Below are 19,562 nucleotides of genomic sequence, written 5' to 3'. Positions count from 1 at the left end.
AAGAAATTGAGTGACATCCACTCTTTTATCTCAGTGAGACAGGCCTCCAAATTTCCACAGTTTAGTGTGGAAGATTCCTCCAACGGAAGATATAAAGACATATTTTTGCTTTGCTTATGCAACACAATGACACAAGGCTCTTTGAGTACTTATATATATTACACATTGCAGAGAAGAAAAAAAAAATCAAAATTAAAAGACAAAGTTTAACATGGTAAACAAACATATTACATTGGAGGAATGAGCTTGCAGTCAAGACAAGGGTCGGCAGTGGATAAGGAGGTAGAGCGCTCGTCTTGGGATCAAGAGATCGCAGTTCGAATCCCAGCTCCTCCTTGTTACATGTCGAAGTGTCCTTGGGTAAGACACTGAACCCCTAATACCCCCAATATGCAGGTTAGCGCCTTACATGGCTGCACGGCCGCTATTGGGAAATGAAGCACATTGTAAAGTGCTTTGGGAAGTCATGACTTGAAAAGCGCTATATAAATGCAGATCATTTCATTTCATTTCAACACACAAAAGCGGATGAGTTCACTGAAACCTAATACTTCAAAACAAGTGGTGATGGGAATACCTTAAGTCTAATTTCTGTCCACCTTACTCCAATACTGTAAATAAAAAAATAAAAAAAAGCAAATAAATCAAATACACAAATGAACTCATGACATTCTGATTATTAAACAAATGTAAATGTATGGAATTGCATTTGATCGAAAACAAACCTCGGCTCAAGTTCAAAGAACATCCAGTCAAGAATTCACTATTCGAACATAATTACATGTGGTATAAGATAAATATATTCACATAAAAGCACGTTTTGATTACAGGAATATATATTATATTGTCGATTCATACAGTCACATATTAAAAAGAAAACCCTGGTATTACAAGAAACCAAGATAAATGGTTAAGCAGGGATTAGAAGTAGGATCTTGGGCCCAGAGCCAGGCCCGAACCCTTAAAATGTCAATCATTAGGTCGGGCCATTTTGTGTGTTTACTTTCGCGGAAATTTAAACCTTTGGGTTTATCTCGGGCACGATTTATCAAATCCAGTTAATCCGTCGGGTTCGGGTTTATATCGCATCTACTCCGGTCAGGTCAGGCTGAATTTTTTAGGCCTGATCTTAACTCTAGCAGGGATATATTTGTTAACTTGGTTGAGTTTTAGCCTCAACATATGGACTGATATTCAGCAGCCGTAAAAGATCAAGGGCGACACGTTTCCATTTTTCGATCCGTGATTCAGAGATGGAACGTACAACCCGTTAAGCCAGACTATATCAAGCTGACCCCCGGAAAAGAGGCCATCTTGATTCAGTCAATCCAAAATATAACAAGTGTGTATTGTTAAAGCCCCGGACTTCTGTATGCAAGAAATGCTTGAAAAGTCATTGTGGAAGATACTGAGGAGATATAATACTAGTTGCTTTTATTTATCATTTAGTGTCATATAATCAGGCAAAAAAGGATCCACGTTGCAAAACTTGTGGATTAAAAAAAAAAAGAAACACAAAACATTTCAAGCCAATGGAATACAAATCAGGCCCTGTGACTGGCTGAAAAACAGTTCAGGGTGTTCCCTGCCCAATGCCCGAGGCGGCAGGGATGGGCTCCAGCACCTACTCAGGATAAGCGGTGCAGATAGATGGAGGAATACAAATAGGCTAAGTTCAAACATATCCCTAACATATAGAGTACACAAATTAGTTCATTCAGTGGTAGCTGTGTTTTTAAAAATGTAAATACAAATGATCAGCTCATACCAAACAGAGTGATAAGTTCTTTTCTCACCAGCACAGTCGTGATCCTGAGCTTTCACTTGACTAGGGAATCTTTGACTGCAAACTGATCAAGACAATGGTTTTACATCAGTGTGGAGTTTTACGTGAATTTTTAAGCAAAATTTCCAATTGAATCTTTGACCACAAACAGGGCAGGAATAAGGTTTTTCACCAGTGTGAATCCTTGAATGTGTATCTAAGTGTCCTTTCTGGACGAATTTTTTACCACAAACAGAACAGGAATAAGGTTTTTCATCAGTGTGGATTTTTGTGTGTTTCCTTAAGTATTCTTTCAGGTTGATTTTTTTTACCACAAACTGAGCAAATTAAAGGTTTTTCAGCAGTGTGGGTTCTGGCGTGGCCTATTAAACTTCCTTTCCGGCTGATTTTTTGGCCATAAACTGAGCAGGCAAAAGGTTTTTCATCAGTGTGAGTTATTACGTGCATTTTTAACATATCCTGCTAGGTGAATTTTTGACCACTAACTGAGCAGGCAAAAGGTTTTTCCACGTGTGTGGGTTCTTGAGTGAAATTTTAAGTGCCCTTTCTGTCTGAATTTCTGACTGCAAACTGAGCAAGAAAAGGGTTTTACACCACTGTGGGTCCTTGAGTGGATTTTAACATGTGATATCCGTGTGAATTTTTTACCACAATCTGAGCAGGCAAAAGGTTTTTCACCAGTGTGGATTTTTGCGTGTTGCCTTAAGTGTCCTTTCAGGCTGAATCTTTTACCACAAACTGAACAAATAAAAGGTTTTTTCACCAGTGTGGGTTCTGGTGTGGCTTTTCAAACTTACTTCACGGGTGAATTTCTGACCACAAACTGAGCAGGCAAAAGGTTTTTCACCAGTGTGGGTCCATGAATGGGATTTCAAACTTACTTTATGGGTGAATTTTTGACCACAAACTGAACAGGCAAAAGGTTTTTCACCGGTGTGAGTTATTACGTGCATTTTTAACATATCCTGCTAGGTGAATTTTTGACCACTAACTGAGCAGGCAAAAGGTTTTTCACGTGTGTGGGTTCTTGAGTGAAATTTTAAGTGCCCTTTCTGTCTGAATTTCTGACTGCAAACTGAGCAAAAAAGGGTTTTACACCACTGTGGGTCCTTGAGTGGATTTTAACATGTGATATCCGTGTGAATTTTTTACCACAATCTGAGCAGGCAAAAGGTTTTTCACCAGTGTGGATTTTTGCGTGTTGCCTTAAGTGTCCTTTCAGGCTGAATTTTTTACCACAAACTGAACAAATAAAAGGTTTTTTCACCAGTGTGGGTTCTGGTGTGGCTTTTCAAACTTACTTCATGGGTGAATTTCTGACCACAAACTGAGCAGGCAAAAGGTTTTTCACCAGTGTGGGTCCATGAATGGGATTTCAAACTTACTTTATGGGTGAATTTTTGACCACAAACTGAACAGGCAAAAGGTTTTTCACCGGTGTGTGTCCTTGAGTGGATTTTCAAATTCACTTTTTGGGTGAATTTCTGACCACAAACTGAGCAGGCAAAGGGTTTTTCACCAGTGTGGACAATGCTATGACGTTTCAAATGATATTTGTATCGAAAGGTCTTTTCGCACTGCAAGCATTTGTGATATGTGCCATCAAATTCCGACTTTTTGTCACCGTCATTGTTTGCAGAGTCGGAAATGTCGTCATTATCTGTTGTCCCGGAGCTTCTGCTAGGAGACACCTTTTCCTTGTTCTCTTCATGTTGCTCTTCAGAAGTTAAACTGGCCCCAGTCACCTGAAAATCCTTCAAATCTTCCTACTTTTTAATGTGAATAGGCTCCAACTCGTCCTCCTCCATTTTGACGTCAACCGTGTCTAAATACTCATTTTCCTCCTTTTTAACGCTCGGCAATGGTTTCTCCTGTTGCCCAGGAAGAATTTCTTGACTGACACCTGCAGGACATGAAGCGCACAGTTTTTCTAAATCTCCAATATTCACACAGACACAAATATATTTTTATAGCAAAGGTATCGCTACAAAAATCCTTTCAGCATTTCTATCCCACCAAAATAATATTGCTCAGTCCTGCATTGATTTTACGTGAAAGAGTGTATGGTTGTATTTTATCACATTTTGTCAGCACCGTGTAGCGGTGCATTTAGGTCACTGGAATTTTGCAGGGTCATACTGGAAAATACAGAAAATTAGGTTTTCAGGAAGTATGCAACAGGATGAAATGAAATGATCTGCATTTCTATAGCGCTTGTCAAGTCAATGACTTCCCAAAGCGCTTTACATTGTGCTTCACATTTCCCAATGGCGGCCGTGATCTGTGCAGCCATGTAAGGCGCTAACCTGCTTATTGGGGGTTCAATGTCTTACCCAAGGACACTTCGACATGTAACACGGACAAGCCGGGATTCGAACTGGGATCCCTTAATCCTAAAACGATCGCTCTACCTCCTGAGCTACTGCCGCCAGAAGACTGCTAGCATGTCTTCAGACTGCCAAATAACAAGAATGTTAAAGCACTGAGTCTTGCAGAACTTGTAATGCATATTCAGAACAAATGACAACAACAACAACAACAACAAAAACATTTATTCAACACAAAACAGTGAGAAGGAATGGCGACTCAAACTCTCAACTTTTTATTTCAGCCTTTGATTTAATTCGACTGCAAGGTTAATTCGTATTTCGTCAACATGCGCGTGTATTTGATCAGACACATATCGTGCAATAGACTCGAGGAGCCCAAAATAAGAAAATAAATCGTTATAGAAATGAAAGTGACCAACCTGCTATGTTCAACACAACTCGTAGCTCCTTGCTAATGCTAACGCATGTTCTCTTCCTGAAGCTCCTCTTTCAAATGTATTTTCCATCCCTCGTACATTTTAGCCACCTTTAACACTCTTGTATAGAGTTAAATGCAGTTAGATGGAGTTGAATTCTGCGCACGACAGCAGTAGACCACGTAGACACAAACAATGGCGGCAGTGACGTGGGGTTCTACTCTTCTTCTCCGATGACATCCATCTCTTTGGTGCATTAGCGCCCTCTAGCATCACATCCTCGTCACTGTAGCGTCTTTGGCGAACGAAACGGGTATATGAGACGACTCCCTTCAAAATGCTCTCTCGTTTCTCTCACTGTATCACAAATTAGAACACACGGGTTTGTTTGAATGAAAACCTGTACATTAAAACAGCCAACTGTGGTTCTGAATTTGTATACTATCTATGAAGAAGTCACAATATGCTGTGAGTTTGATTTTTGTAATCGGGAGATGGAATAAGAGCTTACTCTGTCCACTCTACGCATCGGCCCGGTATTGCAGTACCTCCGGGAACGGTGCATTTGCACTGATCGCTGCTTGGCTCTGTGGCTAGGACCTTGACTCAGCCTCTTCTTGGCTGGGAGCAAGTGTCTCGGCCCCTTGGCTTTCTAGCGAATTATGATTTGACCGATAACGGATAATTGAAAGAATATAGAACAATAAACCTTACTATATATATATATATATATATATATATATATATATATATATATATATATATATATCTCGAACAAATTTGCTGTGAAAATTCTGAAAAAAATAGGTTAACATCTTTCATGTTTTTGGTGGAACATAGAAAAAGATTAAATTCATTTTTGTCTTTCTTGTTCTGTTTAAGTTCAAACGTTATAATGTTTTGAGTGAACTTGGTGGTAAAAGTGGAGATTCCATCCAAAAGTCAACATCCTGCCAGATCTTTTGTAAAGTTGGACATAACATCTCTGCTTTCAAAACCAATAATGCAAAATCAGCGAATGTTATCGCCAATTTTAAAACGTGATTTTCGGAAATCTTTTGATGGATAAAGACTGTTATTGCTAACAATATGGATTTAAAAGCTTATAAATGGCTGGATACCTTCCAGTTTTTTCGTAGCTGGTACGTGTTGCTGTGCTGTTGTACCGAAAAATATATCCCCGGACTGAAATTTTCCCCTCCCGCAAACGTTCCTCAAACGACTGAATATCAAAATTTCTGAGGAATGTAATAGAACAGGGACCACTTCCCCATCCTCAGAAAGGAGGTAGAGCGAGCGATTAACGCGCTGAAGATCAGAAAGTCTCCAGGAATCGAACACATCCCATAAGAACTCACGCAAAAGGGTGGTGAGTAAACGATAGATATTTTGACAAAAATATTTCAGAAAGATCTGGCAAACGGGACAGTGGCCATCTTCATGGACACAATCAATAGTTATTATGTGTCACGGACCAAGGCAGGAAACAGGAGAAGAATCCAATAGCGTAACGTACTCACAATTTATTGGGGAGAGGAGGTGGGAGTGCACACTCGATCCGGAGATCGATGGTCGCAGAAGTGGATTGAAATCCAAACAAAAACGTGGTAAAAATCAAACAGATCAGGCCAAAAAACGAAACAGGATCAAACGCAGGCAAATTTACAGACTAGGGTTAAACAGGAGTTTTGCAGAAGTTTCAGAGAAGTTTCACCAACGCTCAGACCACTAACGGCTCAAAGGAGCACGTTTAAGTACTGCCGAGGAGCAATCAGTGGGCGGGGCCAATTGGGCGCCGTGGCAACCGCGACAGAATACGGCACCACCTGGCTGGGACCAACCGGCCGCCATGGCAACCGGGACATTATGCTACAAAAGAAAGGAAACTTTCAACTATACAGTAATCCCTCGGTTATCGTGGTTAAGAGGGACCAAAACCACCCGCGAAAAGTGAAAATCCGAGAAGTAGCGGCACACCTTCAAAAATGCTTAAAAAAAAAAAAGAAAACGTTTACAGGTATACCCCCCTGAATACAGTACACCATATGGAATACGGAGAAAGAAAGAGAGATAGAGAGAGAGAGAGAGAGAGAGATTTGTGAGAGGAACACCAAGTGCTCAGCTTTGAAGGACTGATTCCAATTCTTCTGTCAGTGATAGACAAAGCACAATGTATCATACCATAAAATTCGGACTATAAACCGCTACCCTTTTAGCCATCGCGAGGGGGCGCCAATGCACTAAAGAGTAAGAGTGAGACACGTCAAATTTATGTGTCAAGGAAGACGCAAGTTGAATGTAACTTAGTGCTTTGTGCATGAAAAAACTAGCATGAACAGACCTTAATCATGGGAAGGGCCATATTGAGAATCATTTTACGAGTCTGCTGACCTGTAAACGAAAATAATGTGGCGGAACAGACAAATTACAAGAAGCAACGTCCAACGAAGCAGAAATGTTTCTTGAATCCTCATTTTGAATCTGTAAGCATGATCGTGTGGCTTGGAATAAATATCTTACACGGTTGGATTCTATGAATTGCCCTCATGTAACTAAGCCATTTTCCCGAAATTCGAAGAAGGTGAAGACGGCCAGTTGAGGTAATGGTGAGTTACGCAGGGTTTATAGTTTTCAGGTATCTCGTTTGAGACTTGTGTTTCTTTGGTGAGTGTGTTTAGAAATGGTCACCATATTTTGAATCTCATGAGTTTAAGCTTTCCACTAATATTGCGTATTTCAGTGACTGGCGACATCGTACAGACACATATTTGTTTATCAAATATTCTGCGGCCCACCAAAATGTCAATGGGTTAAGGCACCTCATAATTAGAACTCTTTTTGTGTGCACTCTGGAAACACAATGCACAAACAGCGCGGTCATTTTTTGGACAAAGCCCCAGATATCCGTCCACTCGGGCTGAAAAGAATCATATTTTTTCGCCGCAGGAGGGTTCGCGATACGTTCATTTATCGTGCGCTGGTGTTTCTGTGGCGGATCTCTCGTCTTCTACTCGGCATCGCGCAGACACACACTCAAACACGGAGCAGAGGGAGAGGGGCGCTACCGTAAAGCTTCTAAATAACACAGAGCACAACTGAAAATGTTTAAATTTCAGATGAAAATGCACATTTAAAATAAATTATCATTATTTTGCTGTGCACTCACGTGCCACAGCTGGCACGCGTGTCATAGGTTGCCGACTCCTGCTCTATCATAGTAGCAAATACTTCGGCGTCATTATAGGTTTATTCATACAAGAAGAGCTAAAACTAAACCAAACTAAAATGACTTGAACACTCATATTTTAGTTTTAGGTTGAATTAAACTGCAAGAATAATTCCTAATTTGTCAACACGAGCGTCTATTTGGTGTTAACACCGACCCAATGGATTAAGCCCTTGAAGCAGCTATATTATATTTATATCTAATATATTTGAAAACCAAAAAAAATGTTTCGGAAGCTTTATTCCATGCATTTAATCCGGAGAGTCCTCTGGGGGCCGTTTTAGTGAGCCGAGCCGAAAAATCCGCTTCTCTAAAAAGAGAAGAAATTCCCATCACTATTCAGGTCGCAAAGCAAAGTGAGAAGGGAAAAGTATTCTGAAATGCGTCCACTAGATGGCGATCTCAACGATTGCTTGAAATGTCCTCATCAATTGTCTGATGAGGAAATAATCTAAACCAAGATAGATAAGTGTTTAAGCCGGGATATACAGTATTTAGAATCTAAACAATATTCCCACCAAATAGTGCTCCATGAAATACACCAAAAACACATTTATTTTTGTTTATGGCTGCAATATTTTCAAGTCTTAAGTGTTTTATTTCTATTTTTTTTAACTCCATGGTAATACTCCTACCCGCCTACAAACAACAGCTCAAGCAAGTCCAACCTACCCATCTGACCTGGTCACCAGCTGATGTGGGTGAACTGCGTAGATGTTTGGAGTCCACGCACTGGGAAGTACTCAAACACGGGAATGACATCAACGAGTTCACGGACACCATCTGGTGAAACTTTTGTATGCATGTGACCGCGGTGTACCGGTCCCACCAAAGATCCACATTCACGCTGGACTGGATGATGAGGTTTTTATTATTACAGTTTCTGCAAATGGATGAGTCACAACATTAGCTTTTCTGCTGGCTTTGATCTCTTTGATCTCATTGCAGTTCTCTCTGGTAAGACTGCCAACAAAGCATATCAAAGAGCTTTCTTTTCACTTTACATAAAAAACATTTTAGAATATCACAATACATTTTAACGTCTTTACATTTTAACAAGATACTTTTTACAAGAGATCGTATGGTGGATTTTTTACGTTTACAATGGATTCAACATATTTTTCTTTTGTCTGAATTTTAACCAACATCATCCTTCTTTAATGTGTATGAGAAAATAGAAATAAAACAATAATAAGTATAAAAACGGGTACAAGTTACCTGCAAATGGATGAGTCACAACATTAGCTTTTCTGCTGGCTTTGATCTCTACAAGGGGAATTCATAATTTAGTAAAAGAGAAACAAAACGAAAATAAACCTAAACAGCTTGACAATATCAATCACATTACTTTGCATGTTGAGAGATTTGTCAGCTGGGGTTATAATGTTTAAAATTAACTTCTTTTGTGGAGCACCAAAAAATGTGTCTTACCATTGCAGTTCCCTCTGGTAAGACTGCCAACAAACCCCGCCTCTCGGTCACATGTCAGAAGCCAAAACCAAACCCCACCCATACCAGCAGATAGCACTGTTGGACTCATCATTGCAGGACATTTACCAAAAACTATACACATATTTCAGCAGGAATTTCCATAAAACAAAAGTTATTATTACACCCGTTACATGCAGACACATTTGTAAGTGGAGATAGCACTTTATCTGGATCATCAAGGATGTCTCGCACTCTCTCATACAACGTTCTGGCGAGAGTTGGAGGACATCCAGGATTGGTCGGCTGCCATTGGTAGGGAACAGACCCAGATAGTTTGCATTCACACAATATCGAGAAAAAAGGCTCCACTTTTCAATATAGGAATGATCTTGGCAAAGAAATACTCCAATGGTAAATAATAAATGAGGGATATATTCTGTGGGGCAGTAGTCTCAAACTCCATTTACTTGGGCCCGTTTGAAATAGGGTCTGCGAAAGGTCAGGTGGTTTTCAAAGGCAGAAACTCGCCAAAAGATACATAGAAAATGCATCTTATGTCATTTGAGCTTCAGTTCAACAGCATTGACCATCTCCTCCCGCACTCTGGCAGGCTCTCGTTCCGCGTTTCAATTTGAATCGACTGTTTAGCATTCTGTTGGCAAAAAATAAAAGCGGATTGAGTCTGTAACGCGTACGCAGTCAGTAGCTAGTCAGACATATTGCAGGGTGCACGTACATCCATCTCAAACATTAGTGCAGCGTTTTCAGTCATTGTCGTACTGTGTGGTGGAAAATGATGCCATTTTTATGCCTGTGCGGTCTAGCGTCAGCTATCTTTCATTTGGATTTACTTTTTTTCGGAGATGCAATTGAACGGAAGAGTGGTGTCCCGTGCGATTTTTTTGGCCCAAAATTCAATAACAACACCAGAAGAAGAAAAACGTGAGGGTCACAAAAGCAATTATTTATTGGAAACAGAAGTAGAGAAATGATTTTGATTGATCTAGTCCCTCCAACACATCCACACTTTACACAAATGGTACATTTTAAAAACAAATGAAAATCAATCAAATAAACACAAAGACAGTTTGATTATTAGCCAAATCTTAATGAATTTGTTGAATCGCAGTGAATAACTGTCATGTCCTGCACGGTCGTCATGGCACCCAGCTGGTCCCGCTCCTTGACACCGGCTGAGACAGATTGACTTGATTGCATGTGGGATACTTAAGCGCTCCTTTTGGGACTGCCCGTTGCCAGACCATTGCTTAACTTAAGGAAAAACCTGTTCATGCCCATTTGTTCTGAGTAAATGCCTAGTTTGTGATTTTGATTGCCTTTAAGTCTGTTTCGTGAGTATTACCTAGTTTGAATTTTTGATTACCTTTAAGCCTGTTTTGTTTTGTCTTTGGTCCCTGCGTGTTGGACAACTTTTATTTTCTGAATTAAAGTGGCAGATGGTACACGCAAAATGAGTCCACACTTCCTGCCTCCCGGTCCGTTCCTTGACAATAACATTTGGATAGAAATCAATCTTTAAAGAATATTCCGTCACAAATTCACAACTCAAACAGACTTACATGTGAGAAAAGATCATTAAATCCACATGAAATATATGCTTCCATCACAGGTGTAAATTTTATACAAGTAGAGTACAGTTATACAATCACAATCAGCTAAGAACAAAAACTTGGCGCGGTGGGGTAATCTAAACCATGATAAGTGGGATATACAGTATTTATTATCTTGTTTGAATTTAACCTCAAGTGGGTTGCATGAAAGCAAGTAAAGGTTAGCCTTGTTCAGTTACCTCTGTGATTTATTCTCCTAAGCAGGTGTTGCCAACGTGCTACTCATCAAATGGAATGCAGTTTACGAACGTACCTGCCATTGTCCTTTCCTTATGAATAGATCTCGTGTAACCCCTTTACATTTCTTTCAAAAGTTCATAAATTCCCATCAGGAGCGGCTCTTTAGCAACCTTAGAAGATCATGGGCGACACTTTTCCGATCCGTGATTCTGAAATGGATCCTGGGGATCTATTTGAGGATTCTCTGAACGCTACCTACAGCTGGGATGACATAGCTGTACCTTTTTAATCCTGACTCGGCAAACGTGCAACCCATTAAGACAGACTAGATAAATCTGTGACTATTGAGTTAGCCTGGATATCTGGAATTGATAGGCTGTCAAACGTGAAGAGTACTGTACTTAATAATGGTTTATAGTGGACCATACTGAGATGTCATGGTAAATTCACATTATTCATCATTAAATTTCATAGAATCAATCAAAAGGATACAAGCTGCAACACTCGATTGAAAACATAAAAAAAAAAACTACAAAAAATTCTAAGCCAATAGTAACTGTGTTCTTTTTTCTTTACGTAAATGGAAAGGATGAGTTCATTTCAACCAGAGTGTTGACTGCTATTCTCCCCAGCACACTTGTGACTCTGAGTTTTAGTCTGACTTGGGAATCTTTGACCGCAAACTGAGCAGGCAAAAGGTTTTTCACCAGTGTGGATTCTTGCGTGCACTTTTAATTGGAATTTTTGATTGAATTTTTGACCACAAACTGAGCAGGCAAAAGGTGTTTCACCAGTGTGGGTTCTTGTGTGTCTTGTTAAGTACCCCTTCTCAGCAAATTTTCGACCACAAACTGAGCAGGCAAAAGGTTTTTCACCAGTGTGGGTTCTTGTGTTTTTTTAAGTGCCCCTTCTCAGCAAATGTTCGACCACAAAATGAGCAAGGAAACCGTTTTTCACCGGTGTGATATCTTGTGTGGTAATTTAAATGTGATTTATAGCCAAATTTCTTACCACAAACTGAGCAGGCAAAGAGATGTTCACCTGTATGGGTTCTTGTGTGGGTTCTTGTGTGGATTTTTAAGCGTGCTTTCCAGGTGAATGCTTCACCACAAAAAGAGCAGGCAAAAGGTTTTTCACCAGTGTGTGTTCTGGCGTGGCTTTTCAAAATTACTTTACGGGTGAATTTTTTACCACAAACTGAGCAGGCAAAAGGTTTTTCACCAGTGTGGGTTCTGGCGTGGCTTATCAAACTTCCTTTATGAGTGAATTTTTTACCACAATCCGAGCAGGCAAAAGATTTTTCATCAGTGTGGGTTCTGGCGTGGATATTCAAACTTCCTTTTTGGGTGAATCTTTGACCACAAACTGAGCAGGCAAAAGGTTTTTCACCAGTGTGGGTCCGTGAATGGAATTTCAAACTTACTTTATGAGTGAATTTTTGACCACAAACTGAGCAGGCAAAAGGTTTTTCACCAGTGTGGGTTCTTGCGTGTACTCCGAGGCTGTATTTACATTTGAATAATTCACCACAAACTGAGCAGGCGAAAGGTTTTTCACCAGTGTGGGTTCTGGCGTGGATTTCCAAATGTCCTTTTTGGGTGAATCTCTGACTACAAACTGAGCAGGCAAAAGGTTTTTCACCAGTGTGTGTCCTTGAGTGGATTTTCAAACTCCCTTTTTGGGTGAAATTCTGACCACAAACTGAGCAGGCAAAAGGTTTTTCACCAGTGTGGATTTTTGCGTGTGTCCTTAGGTATCCTTTCAGACTGAATTTTTTACCACAAACTGAACAAATAAAAGGTTTTTCACCAGTGTGGATTTTTGCGTGTGTCCTTAAGTATCTTTGCAGGCTGAAATTTTTACCACAAACTGAGCAGGAAAAGGGTTTTTCACCAGTGTGGACAATGCTATGACAATTCAAATGACATTTGTGTCGAAAAGTTTTTTCGCACTGCACCTTTTCCTTGTTCTCTTCATGTTGCTCTTCAGAGGCTAAACTGGCCCCAGTCATCTGAAAATCCTTCAAATCTTCCTCCTTTTTAATGTGAATAGGCTCCAACTCGTCCTCCTCCATTTTGACGTCAACCGTGTCTAAATAGTCATCTTCCTCCTTTTTAACGCTCTGCAATGGTTTCTCCTGTTGCCCAGGAAGATGCTCTTGACTGACACCTGCAGGACATGAACCACACAGTTTTTCTAAATCTCCAATATTCACACACACACAAATATATTTTTATAGCAAAGGTATCGCTACAAAAATCCTTTCAGCATTTATACCCCCCAAAATAATATTGATCAGTCCTGCAATGATTTTACGTGAAAGAGTGTATGGTTGTATTTTATCGGCACCGTGTAGCGATGCATTTTGCAGGGTCATACTGGAAATACAGAAAATTAGGTTTTCAGGAAGTATGCGACAGAAGACTGCTAGCATGTCTTCAGACAGCCTAATAACAAGAATGTTAAAGCACTTTTTCTTACCTTGAAAGCACAACATAAAAATCCAAGCATGTTCCCAGAATTCAAGCACCCGCCAAACCCCGTGTTATACAATTCCCCCCTCAGGCATGTTTATTAGAATTTTCTTGAAATTTAGCATCATAAAAAAGGAAATCAATCCGGGGATGGCACCATCTGGTGGGTTCACGTGGTTCTACACTTCCACACGTTGTTAGCTTAGCATAGTTTAGCCCTTTTTTATTCACCTCCATAGCGACTCGAAGGCCAACTGAGAAAATCCTGTGGTATGAACATTTAGGTTTCAAATGTATTACCATCATATTTAATCCATACTTTTCAAAAGTCTACCAAGTATTTGAACAAGAAATGACGCCGCCATTTTACGTTTATTCAACACAAAACAGTGAGAAGGAATGGCATCTATTTATATAGGCCTTTGATTTCATTCGACTGCAAGGTTAATTCCTATTTCGTCAACATGCGCGTATATTTGATCAGACACATATCGTGCAATGGACTCAAAGCCCAAAATAAGAAAAAAAAATCGTTGTAGAAATGAAAGTGACCAACCTGCTCTGTTCAACACATCTCGTGTCTCCTTGCTAATGCTAACTCGATTTAGCCGCCGATCTTCTCGCTCGTTCTCTTCCTGAAGCTCCTCTTTCAAATTTCCTTTCCATCCCTCGTACATTTTAGCCACCTTTAAAACTCTTGTATAGAGCTAAATGCAGTTACATGAAGTTTAATTGTGCACACGACTGGAACGAAACACCAAGTAGACACAATCAATGGCGGCAGCGATGTGTGGGTTTCGTCTTCTTCTTCGATGACATCTATCTCTTTGGTGCTCTATCGCCCCCTACACCATACCATCTGACAGCTCCACTCTGCTGTGTTGTTGGCGAACGAAAGGAGTTAATGAGTCGGCTCCCTTCGAAATGCTCTCTCGTTTCTCTCTCTGTCTTTCTGTCTCCCTCTCTCAGGCGCCTATAACCGGTCAATATGAGTGTCATCTTCTCTGTGTTTTTCATCGTATAATCTCTGTAAAAGATTAAATGTGGCAAAAGTTCACTTGAATTGAAACAATACAGAGTATGACAACGTAGTACCAGAAACATTTTAAAATGATTAAATTTGGGGCATCATATATTATATTTATTTCAAATATCTTTGAAAACAAACAAAATATGTTTCAGATGCTTTGTATATATGTGTATATGTATATACGGACTATTTTTGCACCATGATGACTTTGCACCAAATGCAATATTGCACAACCGTTACGATACAACGTTATCACGACAACCCTGTATGTAACATCCCACATGCCGACATTCTTGTGTAAATACCATGTAAATTATAACTATAGCCTTATTCCCCTTGTTTTATAACATTATCTTCTCTGTTCCTTTATCTTCTTGCTCATACCCTCACTATGTGTAAAACTGGAGTGTCATGCCCAATTTCGTTGTCACAATATGTTAGCCCATTTGTAACAATGACAATTAAGGTATATTCTATTCTATTCTATTCTATTCCAAGTATTTAATCCGGAGAGTCCGCTGGGGGCTGTTTTAGTGAGTCGAGCCGAAAAAGCCGCTTCTCTAACAAGAGAAGAGATTCCCATCACTATTCAGGTCGCAAAGAAAGAAGGGAAAAATATTCTGAAATGTGTCCACTAGATGGCGCTCTCAATGATTGCTTTAAATTTGCCATTCGGTTGTTTAAAAATGTCTTGTTCCAAACAATATTAACACCAAAAAGCGCTCCATGAAATACACCAAACACCATATTTTTGTTTATGGCTGCTGTATTTTCAAGTCTTGTGTGTTTTATTTCTATTTTTTTAATAGAACATTTAATTATTTGGGGCGGCAGTAGTTCAGGAGGTAGAGCGTCGTTTTAGGATTAAGGGATATCAGTTCGAATCCCGGCTTGTCCGTGTTACATGTCGAAGTGTCCTTGGGTAAGACACTGAACCCCTAACACCCCCAACAAGCAGCCTTACATGGCCTTACATGGCTGCAAGGCCGCTATTGGGAAATGTGAAGCACAATGTAAAGCGTTTTGCGAAGTCATTGACTTGAAAAGCGCTATATAAATGCAGATCATTTCATTTCATTATTTCTGAAGGGTTTTTTATTTTATTTATTTGACTATAAGGGATTTAATATAATACAAATTACTTTTATTGAATGCCTTGCTTCATTGCTGAAGTCAATGAAAGGAGACCAAGAGGAAGGCCGCGATTGACGTGGAGGGATGGTGTTATGAGTGCTCTGCAGGAAAGAGGTCTAAATATAATGGAAGCTAGAGCTCTTGTTGGTGATAAAAAGGAGTGGTGTTGTGAAAGGATAGTGGGATTGTGGAGGCGTTCTTAAGGATGGGCTAAGCACCCGTATGATGCGGCAGGGGTAAACCAGTGAAAGCTGTCGGGCCCTGCCGTTGAACAAAAGAGTGTGTTGTGTCACCTTGACCCGAGTGACATGGCCGCTTTCTGGTGTCCCGTTTCATCTGGAGGGACGAAAGCATGACCAACTTGGGTGCCGGGGTGCCTAACTTGTTTGGGTGTTTGGGCAATTGGGTTGACCATGGTCCAAAAGTTTTTGTGTGTGTTTTTTATGCATTTTATTTCCCTTTTATTTTCTTTGTTATTGTATGTGTGTGTCTTGCTGTCGGTAACCCCTCTTGAGGGATATGACCAAGGTAAATAGATAGATAGATAGATAGATAGATAGATAGATAGATAGATAGATAGATAGATAGATAGATAGATAGATAGATAGATAGATAGATAGATAGATAGATAGATAGATAGATAGATAGATAGATAGATAGATAGATAGATAGATAGATAGATAGATAGATAGATAGATAGATAGATAGATAGATAGATAGATAGATAGATAGATAGATAGATAGATTGATAGATAGATAGATAGATAGATAGATAGATAGATAGATAGATAGATAGATAGATAGATAGATAGATTGATAGATAGATAGATAGATAGATAGATAGATAGATAGATAGATAGATGGATAGATTTGTTGAATGCAGAGGGGATTTTTTTCCAGGGAAGGCTTGGGGTCATTGGAGCCTAGACAAGAATGATGTTCACAGAAAAACAACAAGAACGGGGACAAGGGCTGATGCGAAAAGGACACATTGTTTGGCGGATAAGCATTCTTATTGTGAGTCCTTCAGACATGGCAGTGCCTTTTGGCGGGGAGGAGGTGAAGATGGCACCTGACTGATCCCAGGGGAGGAGTCACCACACCCATGGGACGCCTATGGGGGGTGGCCGACGCCCAGACGTGTGAAAAGACAAAAGACGGAAGAAGAGAAGAGAGACGGGAGCAGAGATGGGATAGCAGATCAGGGATCGTGAGAGGGAGGCTCGACGAAGACTAATCAGACTATTTCGACAATAATTCGGCTAAATTCGATGGAATTCACTTAGTTAAATACTTTAAGAAAATCAATCTGCCCCCGTGCGGAAGAGCCTGTCTCTCGTCAATATTTTTTCCTAAATTAAGAAACGAGCATGCATTGTTAGGAGAATAAAGTTTGTGTTTGGTTGATGGAGTCAGATGACTAATTCGAACAATTTGGTTTCTCTTTTTCCTCACTCTGAGATTTTGAGTTATTCTTTGCCCGCATGTTGGTTTAAGATCAGGTAATTGTGTCATTGTAATCCTGTGCAGTCCTTTGAGACATTTCTGTGATTAAGGGCGTCATAAATCAATGTGACTTGACTTGACTTTGTAAATGCTACATTTTTTCCCCAAACATTCCAAACAAAACGGGCATGAAACAGCCGAACAACAATACAGAGTCATCTAGTCCAAAACAACAGAAAGTGCTGAAGAAATATGGAAAAAAAAGAAAGAATATGAATAAGTCAAGTAAAAAGAAAAATAATACATGTAATCCAATACAAGGGGAGATTCTTAAGTATATTGTTTATTTTGGGGACATCGGGAGTGTTCATCAAATTTAACCGATTACACCAAAAACATATTCACTGACAAAAATCTGACAAAAAGGTTCAAGATCTTTGATATTTTTTGGTGGATAAAAATGATTTCACTCTTGTAGAATTGGACACGAGAAGAACATATCATCTGTGATTTCAATATCAATATTTCAAAATGAGCAGTTGTTATCTTGAATTTTAAAACGTGATTTTAATTAATCTTTTGATGATACATATTATTCACGGAATTGACAGGGTTACTTTAAATTTTTAGGAGACCATCAGCTCCATTGCGTTTTCTCTACTCACTAATATTTCAAAAGGTCAATCCAATTGATTAAAAAATGGAATTTTCGGGCAATATATTGCCAGAAAATATGCTGTGGAAAATATTCTGTGTACAGTAAGACAATAAAATCCCCTCCTTTGTCAAGTACATTCTCAATTTAGAGAAAAACAACACGTGACGCTGGTGAAAACAATATAAATGCCACTGTCTCTCAGACGGACTTGGAACGTGGATGAATGTATGGATGAATGTCAGGTTCAACCCAACACTTGTAACAAAAACCTGCATAGAAAAGAGAATTGTGTATGGTTTTACTTGCAAGGGAATTGACAGGAAGACTGCCTCAGTTACAATCCTCCAACTCACTCCGAAGCAGTCTTCTATCTGCTTGCCTTTTATTTCGAAAAGGAACGCCCTAGTTACAAGGTGGTTTTGACTGCTGAGGGGAAAGGGGTGAGATCCAGTTGAAACCAGTTTTTGAACAACAACTTGTTATTTGAAATGTGACTGATTAACTCTCTTCACGCTATCTTCAGGAAACAACCTTGGCCAGCGGTCAAATCTGTAACTGATTCATACTGCTAGTTCTCTCTAGGGTGCAGTGGAAAACCTTGGCTTGTGAGAACATTCTATTTTGTAAGCACAATATTACAATCAAACATATAACACACAAAGGTTTTAGAAAGTTGAATAATTTATGTACACTATTCCAACAATGAAATAAACGTGTTCCGTCTCTGTCAGATTTCGGCTCTCTTTATGTTTTGGGGCGATGCCCAACGACGTCCTTTCCAAAAAGTTGTTTTTACAACAACTTTAACATCAGATTTCCATATTTAAGAAGATTATCTTTTGTAACACAATACTAACATTTTGAGAATGTATTTAGGTGGTTGCACAATACAGAACACTCACACTTTTTTAGAGTAAATACAGACACTGCCCTACTTACGAACGAGATCCGGACGATCGTTCGTAAGTTGAATTTGTTGAAGTTGCTTCAGTGCTATATTTTGTATGTTTAAGGTTTATATAAGTACATTTAAGGGTTGTATTAGTAAGCTGTATGTCAGACAGGACGAAAGGAAGACTGAGATCACTTGCGCTCGTTTCTTGGTTTTATTGAAAGGAAGGAAATGACAAGGTGGGATTCTTCGATCCGTTGGTTGGCGGATTGACGGAACTTGACAGGCGGGTGAAGGCTTGGCGGGAATGGCTGCGGACAGGCGTAATCGTAGTGTTCGGAAAAGAGTTCAGGAGTCAGACGGGCAGGGCAGATTACAGAAACGGGTCGGCAACGGAGATCAATCAGAAGAAAACAGGGAGCAGGCAAAAAGTCAGAGGTACGGGCTTTCTGAGCTGAAGGCAACAGGTAGCATGAATACAATCAGACAAAGTGTTACCGGAAGCTGGGGATTTAAATGTACAGGGTGCGCCAATCAGCTGTCCTGACTGTTGGCGCCAAAACCTGAGCACAGGTATTCCCAATAAATGTGATTGTGACACTGTAGGGTTTTGTACTAAAAATAAACATTTAAAAAAATAATATTCTCTATAAAGATGAATAAAGGGAAGTATGACTTACTTTTGGGAGATGGGCTTCAAGAATTAGGCTACATCCTCCTCTGTGGTAAAAATTAGGGGGTAAAGGCAATCCAACCATTTTCTCAACCACATCACGCCTCTTTATTTCACTTTCGGTTCAAATTAAACGGACTCGCCTCTTCTTTACACTTTACACCAACCGTAGTGAATGGATGCATGACATATTAAACAATAAAAATGTCAAAGTTCTGGGTTCGCGGAAGGTACAGTACAGTATGTTTACACACC

At 39.7% G+C, this 19,562-nt stretch overlaps 1 protein-coding gene and 1 pseudogene across 1 annotated transcript; one reads left to right on the top strand and one right to left on the bottom strand.

The window, feature by feature from the left end:
* Positions 1-4,970: 4,970 nt before the first annotated feature.
* LOC148368405 (U2 spliceosomal RNA) lies at positions 4,971-5,102 on the top strand (annotated as a pseudogene).
* Positions 5,103-10,137: 5,035 nt separating this feature from the next.
* On the bottom strand, positions 10,138-14,288 carry LOC148368404 (uncharacterized). Its single transcript, XM_088330453.1, has 2 exons — positions 14,031-14,288; positions 10,138-13,169 (listed from the first exon to the last, which is right to left on the bottom strand). Exons 1-2 carry the CDS (start codon positions 14,149-14,151, stop codon positions 11,872-11,874), a joined length of 1,419 nt encoding a protein of 472 aa, XP_088186579.1. The 5' UTR covers positions 14,152-14,288; the 3' UTR covers positions 10,138-11,871.
* Positions 14,289-19,562: the final 5,274 nt, after the last annotated feature.

This window comes from Urocampus carinirostris, chromosome 3 (genome assembly GCF_059441175.1).
Source record: "Urocampus carinirostris isolate Australia breed hairy pipefish chromosome 3, RoL_Ucar_1.0, whole genome shotgun sequence".
NCBI classification, from domain to species: Eukaryota; Metazoa; Chordata; class Actinopteri; order Syngnathiformes; family Syngnathidae; genus Urocampus; species Urocampus carinirostris.
This window is presented reverse-complemented; position numbering and strand designations above follow the sequence as displayed.